General features: G+C 43.7%; 1 protein-coding gene across 3 annotated transcripts in view; it reads left to right on the top strand.

The window, feature by feature from the left end:
* The window catches only part of evc (EvC ciliary complex subunit 1), a 49,777-nt gene that overhangs the window by 3,526 nt on the left and 34,203 nt on the right, over positions 1-12,048 (top strand). For all 3 annotated transcript variants that reach the window (XM_078538000.1, XM_078538047.1, XM_078538097.1), the window contains exons 3-6: positions 791-874; positions 1,261-1,487; positions 7,321-7,405; positions 9,401-9,499. In XM_078538000.1, the coding sequence (XP_078394126.1) occupies positions 791-874; positions 1,261-1,487; positions 7,321-7,405; positions 9,401-9,499 (495 nt within the window). The remainder of the gene's footprint in view (positions 1-790; positions 875-1,260; positions 1,488-7,320; positions 7,406-9,400; positions 9,500-12,048) is intronic.

Genomic DNA, 12,048 nt, shown 5'->3' on the forward strand with positions numbered 1-12,048 from the left:
GACCTATCAGAAGGTGGATTGTGGGCCTGAAAATTTAATTCAATTTAAATTTTGGTTTCCTTTGGGCCTCACAAGAAAGTCTTGGGGCTCCCTTGCTTTGGCATTCCCTCCGGCCCACCCCACCACCACCACCCATCCTTAATCATGCCAGAGCCCACTCACCAATTAACTGGAAACTGGAGCTCCTGCCATTGAATTCCTGCCCCTGTCCACCGGTGAAGTAATGAATCTAGCTTGGTTCGAGCTGTTCACCAAGAAAACTTTAGAAAATGAGGCCTGGCTGTTAACATTGGCCGGACTGCCATATCCCCAGACTCACTGGGGTACCATTTGCTTCCTGACTTCCGCGCGCACCCTCCCTTTAAAATTGGGGCCTATAATATTTGGCATTATAAAATAGTACATATTCAAATCATAAATAACCCTGAGGGGGAATCTTAATAACTTATACATTTATGCAAAATAATAATTTTCTGGAGCATTTAAGATAAGAAGACATTCTCAATGATTTAAAATGTTTTTATCAAAATAGAATATAGCCCTTGGTAATTTCAAGTTTGAATCTTGTTTGGACTTTGGAAAATGACAGATTTTTTGGAATATACTGTTGATGGTTTTTGTAATTATAACTTTAATTTTGCTTCATACTGAAGTATTATAAACATTTAACTAAGCTTTAAATGTGGCCTGGATGCTCTGTTATGTCACTAAGGTCCCATGAAGGTGAAAAGCTTAGAACATTTCATCAGCAGAACGTTATTATGATTTGCTAATATATTTAATTTTACAGGAAAATGAAACTTCATTGAACAGTAATATAGCTGCTTTTGCGCTGAAAGCAAGAGTCATATATCCCATTAATCAAAAATTCAGGGTAAGTGTCACAATTATTAAAGTGGGCAACAATTATTGCAATACAATATCCAGTTGAAAGGTCTTATGGTTTGCATTCATTTGTAGCTGATGTCTAGCTTTTTTTTAAGATTAAAAAGACTATTTACTACAAAATATGTGTCAAAATCTGGTTATATGATGTTTTTATTAGGTTAACGATTTAAATGAATCAGAACCAATAATTTAGTTGTCCAATTAAATAGTCTGAATCCAAAATGCAAATTTTCCACTTCTAGCATGAGCTGTTATTTTCTAAAATATGTTTCTTTTGGAGGGTCATGATAAATTAATAATCTTTTAATTGTGTTGGACTTTGCTAATATTCCAGTTCCTAATTATTAACAGTAAAATATATTTTATTTCCAGCCACTTGCAGATGGATCATCTCATCCCTCTCTATTAGAGGGCATGAAGCAGAGAAATCAGACCAAAAGAGCAAAAGAAGACTTAGGGTCTGAGTTACATGGTCAGAAGGACGAGAGAGATTGCCATTCCTTTCCACAGAATTATTCACCAACAGACCCAATAACATGTGCTGAAAGTAACATAGTTCCAACGGTGACATTCTTTTCTGAAGTACTGGTATATACAAGGTAAAATATAACTATAATAGACACAGGCTGGGATTTTCCATGCCCACCGGCGCCGGGCGTACTCAGTGGCGTGAGCAGACAATTTGGCAAGAAGGACAAAAATCAGTTTCATGACGTCGTGAAACCAGTTTGCAATCGTCCACTCAGCCTGTCGATGGCGGGCCGCATTTCCCGCCATCGGACACCGGGAACCTCATTGTAATACATTAGCATATCATTATAAGGCCAGCCCACCGGACTCATCACCCCTGCTGGATTGTCCACCCACGTCAGCGGGAAAACATGCTGACGTGTTTCACAACAGCATATATAAGGCATGTGATTGGCGGGCTGCACTTCGCTCGTGACTTCAAGGTTTGTTTGCCTACCTTGCTTCAGTCAGCACTCGCAGTCATCAGTGCCAGGCTTCACAGACAGCACCATATCACTTTTAGTGGGGCCCACGCGTAGGCCTCTACCTACCAGATCAGCCATATGTGGGTGGCTTTTCAACAGCTGCAGGGCAAGGCCTTGCTTGGGGAAGAGGGAGAAGTGGCCTCAGGCAAGGGAAGAGGCTGCAGGAAAAGGGCTGTACTCGGGAAGGAGGGTATCCCAGGGTGGGGCATGGGGGCACATGTTGATCTGTGTAAGTGGTCTCAAGATGGTGAGGGCTGAGGATGCAGTCTGCAGAAGAGATGAGTCCAGATGGACATGTGAGGGTGTGTGTGTGGGAATGGGTGGTGATGTCCCTTGAGCTGGCAATGAGTAAGATGCCAGTGAGTGTGTGTTGGGCTTGAGTGTGTGAGTTTAAAGTGATGAGATGTTTGCCATACCCTAGCGGCACGGATGAGATCATTCATCCTCTATCTGCATTGGATGGCCAAACTCTTCTGAGCAGCATTGGCACTGATCACCACTGCCATTGCCCACTAAGCTGGAGTGGTAATGTAGCTGCCCTTCCCGCGGTGAGAGCGGGGGTAGAGGATATCACAGCAGGCCTGGTGTCCAAAAGGCGCTTGAGGGCTGCAGTCATCTTTCTTGCCTTTTGGGGCCATGTCTCCTTTGCTGCAGTCCTAGGCTGGAAATATTGAGTGTGGCTGTACTTTAAATGTGGTGCCTGGCATGATGAAACGATGCTGTGGCAGGCAAATCAAAACCCACCCACTGTAGCAACGGCATGTATCCCAGGAATGCATAATTAATGCGGTGGGTTTGGGACAGTACGGCGTGAAAAGCAGCCATTGCGACCGGCAGGTAAGACGTTGTTTTTCCTGCCCACGACCACACTTAAAGGGATTTTAACTAAATAATGGGGGGAGGGTTCTGGAGAGGGGATATGTAGGCTTACAAAGCAAAAGGATATGGCAGCATTGCAGGGCAGCTATTTAGGTAATGATACCCAGATTTAGGTAATGATACCCAGAGTGTGACAGGAAGGGACAGAGTGTACAAACATTAAAAAAAGCAACAAATAGGGTCAAAGGGGGAAAAAATGGTAAAAAGGCAAAATGAAGGGCCTTTTACTTAAATGCACATAGTATTCGGAACAAAATAAATGAATTAACAGCATAAATAGGGGTTAATGGGTATGATCTTATAGACATGATGATTGCAATGAGATTAAAGCTGGGAACTAGATATTCAGAGTTATGTGACTTTTCAAAAGGCCAGGCAGGAGGGAAAGGGTGGCGGGGTAGCTTTGTTAGTACGAGATGGAATAAGCAATTTAGCAAGAAATGACCTTGGATTGGAAGATGTAGAATCCACATGGGTGGAGGTAAGAAATAACAAGGGGAAGAAGACACTGGTGGGAGTAGTCTATAGGCCCCCTAACAGTAGCTCTAATGTAGGACAAAGAATAAGTTAGGAGATAATGAGGGCATGTAAAAAAGGCAGTACATTAATCATGGGTGACTTTAATCTTCATGTAGATTGGGTAAATCAAATTGGCAGAGGTAGCCTTAAGCAAGAATACATGGAGTGTATTTAGGACAGTTTCCAAGAACAATATGTTGTGGATCCAACCATGGATGGCTATTTTGGATGTGGTAATGTGTAATGAGGCAGGTTTAATAAATTATCTCAAAGTAAAAGATCCCCTAGGAAACAGTTGCCATAACATGGTAGAATTTAGCATTCAGTTTGAGAGTGAGAAACTTGGGTCAGAAACAACAGTGCTAAATTTAAATAAGGGTAATTACAAAGGAATGAGGGCAGAGTTAGCTGGTGTGGACTGGAAAAGGAGTTTAGCAGAAAAGACGGTTGATGAACAATGGCAGACACTTAATAAAAGTAGTTCATGACTCTCAACAAAGATATATCCCAGTGAGGAAGAATGATTCTAGGAAGGGGATTAAACCAACCATGGTTAACCAAGGAAGTTAAGTATAGTGTCAAATTGAAATAAAAAACATACAATGTGGCAAGGATTAGTGGTAAACCAGGGGATTGAGAACTTATTAAAAAACCAACAAAAGATGACCAAAAAAAGAGGGGGAAATAAACTTTGAGGGTAAACTAGCAAGTAATATAAAAACGGACAGTAAGAGCTTCTTTAAATATATAAAAAGGAAGAGAGAGGCCAAAGGGAATATAGGATCCTTAGAGAATGATGCTGGGGAAATAATAATGGGGAACCAGGAAATGGCAGAGGAGTTGAATAAATACTTTGCATCAGTCTTCACAGTAGAAGACACTAATAGCATTCCAAAAATACTAAATAATCAAGGGGCAAAAGGCAGGAAGAGGAAATAAATGTAATAACTATCACTGGAGAAAAAGTATGAGGGAAACTATTGGGGCTAAAGGCCAATAAGTCCCTTGGACCTAATGGGTTGCATCTGAGGATATTAGAGGAAGTAGCTACGGAGATAGGGGATGCAGTGGTAGTAATCTTCCAAGAATCCTTAGATTCTGGGAAAGTCCCAGAGGATCAGAGAACTGCCAATGTAACACCCTTATTCAAAAAGGGAGGGAGACAAAAAACAGGTAACTATAGGCCAGTTAGCTTAACATCTGTCATTGGGAAAATGTTAGAGCCTATTATAAAGGATGTAATAGCAGAACAATTAGGTATGTATAATATAATCAAGCAGAGACAGCATGGCTTCATGAAGGGGAAATCATGCCTGACAAATTTATTAGAATTCTTTGAGGAGGTAACAAGCAGGATAGCTAAAGGGAACCAGTAAATGTAATATATTGGGATTTCCAAAAGGCGTTCGATAAGGTACCACGCATAAGGCTACTTAATAAGATAAGAACCCATGGTGTTGAGGGTTTAATATATTAACATGGAAAGAGGATTGGCTAACTAATGGAAAACAGAAAGGTGATTAAGGGGGGCATTTTCAGGATGGCAACCTATAACCAGTGGAGTGCCACAGGGATCAGTGCTGGTCCACAATTATTTACAATATATATTAATGACTTGGATGAGGGAAGTTTGCGGATGACACAAAAATAGGTGGGAAGGCAAGTGGTGAGCATGACACAAAGGCCAGAATTTTGACGCCAGCATGCGGGAGGAGCCCGACACACTGACGTGTAAAATAACGTGCAGTGACGTCGGGCGTGCGTCCCGATGTCACCGCGCATCATTTAGACCTTTCATTTGGTGGGTGCGCCCGTCCAACCTTAAGGCTGGCGGGCAGGTGAAGAGCTCAAGCGGCCTTCACGTTTTTCAGGAAACCTCATCCATAGGTGGGATGAGGTTTCCTGAAGGCTTTATTAAATAAATAAATAAATATTGCACAATTCATAAACATCTCCCAGCTCATGTGACACTGTCACATGAGGGGACATGTGTAAATAATTTTTATGTGTCTTTATTCAAAAATTTCAATATATACTTAATCTCCTTGAGGCAACTCCGTGCCTCAGGGAGATTTCTGCGCTCTTTCGTATGCATGTGCGAAAGGGCGCAGGCTCCGACTCTCCCTCTTCCCCCTGCCCGCACAGGTAGTGCTGAACGCTGCCTGCTGTGCGCCACGCTGGGCGGGCCTTAATTGGCCCGCCCACGTGAAATGGCAGCATGGAACCGATCGAGGGTGGCAATCGGCTCTGCGTCCGATCCCAACCGGCCCGCCCAACATGGGGAAAATTCTCCCCAAAGATTCTACAGAGGGATATAGGTAGGTTAAGTGAGTGGGTAAAAACTTTGTATATGGAATCTAATGTGGGAAATTGTGAGGTTATGCACTTTGGCAGGAAGAATAGAGGAGCTGACTATTATTTAAATGGAGAAATACTGCAGAAAGCTGCAGCACAGAGGGATTTGGGGCCCTCATGCATGAATCACAAAAAGCTAGCATACAAGTTCAGTAGGTAATAGGGAAGACAAATGGAATGTTGGCCTTTATTTCAAGGGAATGGAGTATAAAAATAGGTAAGTCTTGCTAAAACTATACAAGGCACTAGTTAGACCACACCTCGAATACTGTGAACAGCTTTGGTGCCCTTATCGAAGGAAAGAGATATACTGGCACTGGAGGCAGTCCAGAGAAGATTCACTAGGTTGATTTTGGGTATGGATGGATTTTCTTATGAGGAGGGATGGAGTAGGTTGTTTCTGTACTCATTGGAGTTTAGAAAAATGAGAGGTGACCCTATTGAAATATATAAGATCCTTAGGGGGTTTGACAGGGTAGATGTTGAGAGGTTGTTTCCCCTCGTGGGAGAGTCGAGGGCCAGAGGGCATAATCTCAGAGTAAAGGATAACTCATTTAAGACAGAGTTGAGGAGGAATTCCTTCTCTCAGAGGGTAGTGAATCTGTGGAATTCTTTACCGCAGAGGGCTATAGAGGCTGGGTCGTTAAGTATATTCAAGGCTGAGATAGATTTTTAATCAGTAAGGGAATAAAGGGCTGTGGGGAAAAGGCAGGAAAGTAGAGTTCAGGATTATCAGATCAGCCATGATCTCATTGAATGGCAGAGCAGACTCAATAGGCCGAATGGCCAATTTCTGCTCCTACGTCTTATGGTCTTAAATCTGGGACGATTCCCCACACAGATGTATGCATACATATCCCTCAAGTGTGTCACACAGGGCGTCAAATGTAGTGTTCACGTGAATCAGAGAAAGTGGCTGGAGGATAATTGGACCAGGCCTTGCAAATGTAATTCAGTCTCCGTTTTAATGCCATTCATTCTATCTTCAGCTGAAACAAAGTTAGAGGATGTGGGTTAATTAGAACGAAATGCACAAACTTAGTTCAGTGTTCATTATAAAGTGATATATTCTATCCTTATTTTATATATTACTTGTATTGTGTGATATTTAGGATTGAGTATCAAAGATTATGGGAAATTGGAAGCAGAAAAGATTGGAGGAGAAGAGGTTATCTCCAATGCAGGTTAAGGAACTTGGATAAATAAAAGTGAGGTTTAGTGCTGCAATGTCGGAGGTGAGTGTTACTGCAGCGTTCAAAAGCAAAATAGTGCAGAAGCTGGAAATCTGAAATAAAAACAGAAAATGCTGGAAAAGCTCAGCAGGTCTGGCAGTATCTGTGCAGAGAGAAACAGAGTTAACGTTTCAGGTCAATGGTTTTTCATCAGAACAAGTCATCGAGCTGAAACATAAACTTAGTGTCTGTCTCCACGGCTGCTGCCAGACCTGGTGAGTATTTCCAGCATTTTCTGTTTTTATTGTTACTGTAGCGTGGCAAGTTTAAATAGACAGTGTCCATTATAAATGTAGATTTACAAAATTATAATGGGACATGTACAGATGTAGGAGGTTTGATAAGTTAAAAACACATACATAAGCCCATAAAAGTGTTTCTGCCTTTTCAGGATTTATTTAACATTATTCACTGCTGATCGGTTGTAATTTTTGTTTCTCCCTATTTAACAGTCCTGATGTAGAGCTTGGCCTGTACAGACTCAGTCTGCAAACGTTGAGGCTTTTAGACACAGAACTACGTCAAGAAAAGTATATGGTATGTCTGGAGAACATGCAAGGACCATTATGTGCCTATTGAATATCTTAACCTAGAAATGCTGGTGGCATCATTGCATTGCCAGAAGTGCAGCACAGCCACACTTCTATCCCCTCTTTGCTGATCTTGCTTTGGTCCCATTCTAGATCCCAAGGAGGGGATTATTTGTGGGTGCCCATGCCAGTATCAGTGCTATTAGGGTGGCCTCTCCGTGAAACCAGTAGAAATTCAAGGCAGCACTGCCCGTGGGCCACTGTGTTTAATGCACTGTGTGTTACCCTCCATATACGTAATACACTATTATTCTGTATATAATGCAATGTAGATTGCGGATTACCTTTAATGTAATACTGCAAATTGTATATACACCAAAGAAGCACACAAACCATAGAATTGTTACAGTGCAGAAGGAGGCCATTTGGCCCGTCATGTCTGCACCGGCTCTCCGAATGAGCAATTCTGTTGTGTCATTGCCCTGCCTTCTCCCTGTAACCCTGCACATTCTTCCTTTTCAGGTAACAGTCTAATTCCCTTCTGAATGCTCGGATTGAACCTGCTTCCACCACACTCTCAGGCAGTGCATTCTAGACCTTAACTACTCTCTGCGTGAAAAAGCTTTTTCTCATATCACTTTTGTTTCTTTTGCCAATTACTTTAAATCTGTGCCCTCTCATTCTTGATCCTTTCATGAGTGGGAACAGTTTCTCCCCATCTACACTTTCCAGACCCCTCATAATTTTGAATACCTCTGTCAAGTCTTCTTTAAGCTTTCTTTCCTCCAAGGAACGCAGTCCCAACTCCTCCAATCATCTTCATAACTGAACTTCCTCATCCCTGAAACCATTTTGTGAATCTTTTCTGCACTCTCTCCAATGCCTTCACACCCTTTCTAAAATGTGGCACCCAGAACTGGACACAATACTCCAGCTGAGGCCGAACTAGTGCCTTATACAAGTTCTACATAACCTTCTTGCTCTTGTACTCTATGCCCTATTAGTAAAGTCTCAGATGCTGTATGCTTTATTAGCTGCACTCTCAACCTGATCTGCCGCCTTCAATGACTTATGCACATAAACACCCTCTGCTCCTGCACCCCGCTAAGAGTTGTACCCTTTGTTTTATTTTGGTGTGAATTTTACGCTCCCCTGTTGGCGGGTTTGTAAGTGGGGGGATGAGCATGAAATAGCACGGATGGCGTTCCCGCCTGCCCCGACCTCTCAGCAATTTCATGCTGGGGTGGTCAAGGCCTCGGACGTGCCGCTTGCCTTTGGCCCAGTTGAGCTCCTTAAGTGGCCAATTATTGACCACTTAATGGCCGTTTCCTGCCCAGCCTCAATTTTTAGGCTAATAGGAGGAGCTCCCAGGTATGGGGGAATCCCAAAACTATTTAGGTTTAGGCCTCGGGTGAGAAGGGGAGAAGCCCTCTTTTAATTTTGGGCACTCCCCACTTAAGGTCCGGTAACTGCTGGACCTCCCTTCCCCCACAAACCTCCCCCCTCCCAGCCTCTCCCCCAACACCCTTATCCCCCATTGTCCAACCCCCCCTGGCCTCCCACATCCTCCCCACTCTGAGACCCCCAAAACTTATTTCTTGCAGGAATACTGGGACTTGGGCTCCGTGGACTGCTTGCAGTCCCAGTCCTGTCCACTGCAGCTTCTGGCGCTGCAGGGGCTAGAGAGCTGCTGGCCAATCAGATTGGCAGGCAGCTCTCTAAGGCAGGACTTCCTTCCAAGTGAGGGGCAGAAGTCCCATCTGCAGCCAATTAACACTCATCCTGGAAAGCCTGACTATTGTCTCTCCGTGCTCTTCCTGTCAAAATAAATCACTTCACATTTCTCCTCACTGAAATTCATCTGCTACTGTCCGCCCATTCCACCAACTTGTCTATGGCCTTTTGAAGTTCTACACTGTCCTCCAGAATCATTGACATTGCTGCTGTATTTGTCAGACCTTTACTGCCCAGGAGTTCTGAATACATCCATCTTTTGTTTTAGATGTTTCTTCAGTTACTAAGAATACAGCTCAATGATTTATACTTAAAGGAGAAAATAGAGGAGAAGTTTTACAGAGATTTTCTTTCCATACAAGAAAAGGTAATGTTCAACCATACAGTCCTCACTGTTCACGTTATCAAAGTGAAAAGAACATCAATCGCTTGGTTTAACTTAATTTAATATTGTAGAGTTGCTTTCAGCATTGTATAAAAGTGGCATCCTGATAACTTGAGCAAAATGTTTTTTTCCCAACTATTCCGTTTGAAAGTAAAACAAAATCTGACCGACTGAATCATTCGCTCCTGCTGGTCAAATATTAAGTCTAATGATATTTGAAGTGAGAAGTCATTAGTTTCTGATCCTGGGGAGAGTTAGTGGCAGACAGCCTTCCAAGGAAAAAGAGAAAGGTTTGCACTCATATAGCACTTTTCATAACCACCGGACGTCTCAAAACACCTTACAGACGATGAAGTACTTGTTCACGTGTGGTCACTGTTGTAATGTTGGAAACACGGCAGCTAATTTGCACTCAGCAAACTCCCACAGATAGCAATGTGATAATGACCTGTGTTTGGTGATGTTATTCAAGGGATAAATATTGGCCAGGACATTAGGGATAGCTCCGCTGGCTCTTCTTTGAATAAATGCCATGAGATCTTTTACATCCAGCCGAGCAGGCAGGTTGGGCTTCAGTTTAACGTCTCCCCTGAAAGACAAGTGCAGTGCCCCCTCAGCACTGCACTGGAGGGTCAGCCATGGAGCGGGGCTTCAACATGGAACCTTGTCATTCAGAGGCAAGTGTGCTACCAACTGAGGCACATCTGACACAGGGGTGGAGGAAATAAAAATACTTAAAGGTTCGCAATACCTTTTGAGAATAATTGTAAGCTAATAATATCTTAAGATCTAAAAATTATCAGGTGCATAATTTAATGTCACTCCTGGAGTGGGTTCAGAGGCTGAGGGAGCCATGTGATTGGGCTGGAAGGTACGGGGTGGAGATTCTGCTACTTTTTACCTCCCTCCGATTTAGTCCAGGGTGGGAAGAATCAAGTAGTCTTCCCACGCGGAGACCAGTTGAGGCCCTTAAGTGGCTTTTCAATGGCTGAAGGGCTAGGACTTGCTTGGGGAAGGGGGAGAAGTGGCCTCAGGCAAGGGAAGAGGCTGCAGGACGAGAGCTGTACTGGGGAAGGAGGGTATCCCAGGGTGTGTGTGGGAGCACATGTTGATCTGTGCAAGTGGCCTCAAGATGGTGAGGGCTGAGGAGGCAGTTTCCAGAAGAGGTTTGGTCAGATGGACATGTGAGGGTATGTTTATGAGAATGGGTGGTGATGTCCCTTGAGCTGGTCATGAGTGAGATGCCAGTGAATGTGTGATGGACTTGAGTGTGTGAGTTTAGAGTGATAAGATGGTTGCCATACCCTGGCTGCACGAATGAGACCACTCATCCTCTATCTGCATTGGATGGCCAACCTCTTCTATGCAGCATTGGCACTGATCACCACTGCCATCACCTACCAAGCCGAAGTGGTAATGTAGCTGCCCCTGCTGCAGCCAGAGCTGGGGTAGAGGACATCACAGCGGGCCTTCTCAGCATCCAGAAGGCACTCGAGGGCTGCAGTCTTTTTGCTTTTCAGGGCCATGTCTTCTTTGCTGCAGTCCTGGGCTGGAAGCACTGAGTGCAACTGTACTTTAAATGTGGTGCCTGGTATGCTGGATCGGCGAGGTGATGGTGTGGCGGGCGAATGAGAGCCCACTCGCCATGGAAACGGCGTGTTTCCTGATAATGCATAAGTTGGGCTGGTTTGAGACGATACAACATGAAAACCCACCATTGCGGCCTGTGTGTAAAATGTCGTTTTACCCGCCCACTACCGCACTTAGTGCAAAGCTGGGACGATTTTGTCCTTTCTGTTTTAAAAGGATCCAATTTAACCAGGCTTTCTTGAGTCAAAGAAAGAGTGATCTTATTAGGTACTAAAACGTGAGAGAAAAAAAATTGCAACACGCATAAACACAGATTACAAATGAGAAGTGAGTCCAGAGAGAAAGTTTACAAAAAAAAGCTATACGAATCAGTCTTTTGGCTTGTCCGTGAGGAGTAGATGGCGAAACATTGCATCCATTAAGTTGGGTGATTCCAGTATAGCTGACTCTGGCGGTTGAGCAGTGGATTTGGAGATTCTTAGTTCTGCAGGTTAGCTGAAAGGAGTTTTCCTGTTTCCTTTTCCACTGTCGCTTTGCTGACCTGTGACTGCCTCCAGCAATCAGAGAGAGAGGACTATTCACCTGCAAGCGCAGGGATGCCTAGTTGATGTTCTTCAGCTGTGACCTTCATAGTACACCCTCACACACCAGGCTTGGAACACCAAAGCTAGCACATAGGGACCAAGGTTGCAGTTGGCTTTTATGCCCTTTTCTTGTGTATTCCTGGAAGGGAAAAAACAAACATGCCTCTTGCCCAGATCTGCTTTCTTTTCAACTCACATCATGTCCACAGTCTGGGATATAATTCACAGGAGATGGTTCCTGCTGAGATGGTAATCAGCCTCCATTATCTCCACAACCACAGGAGATTACAGTTCAGTTTTTACATTGCATCTTTTTGAAGTGTCTCTGTCTGAAGTTAGCCTTGACACCCTTTTAAG

The sequence above is a fragment of the Cetorhinus maximus genome, chromosome 1 (assembly GCF_964194155.1).
Source record: "Cetorhinus maximus chromosome 1, sCetMax3.hap1.1, whole genome shotgun sequence".
NCBI lineage: Eukaryota > Metazoa > Chordata > Chondrichthyes > Lamniformes > Cetorhinidae > Cetorhinus > Cetorhinus maximus.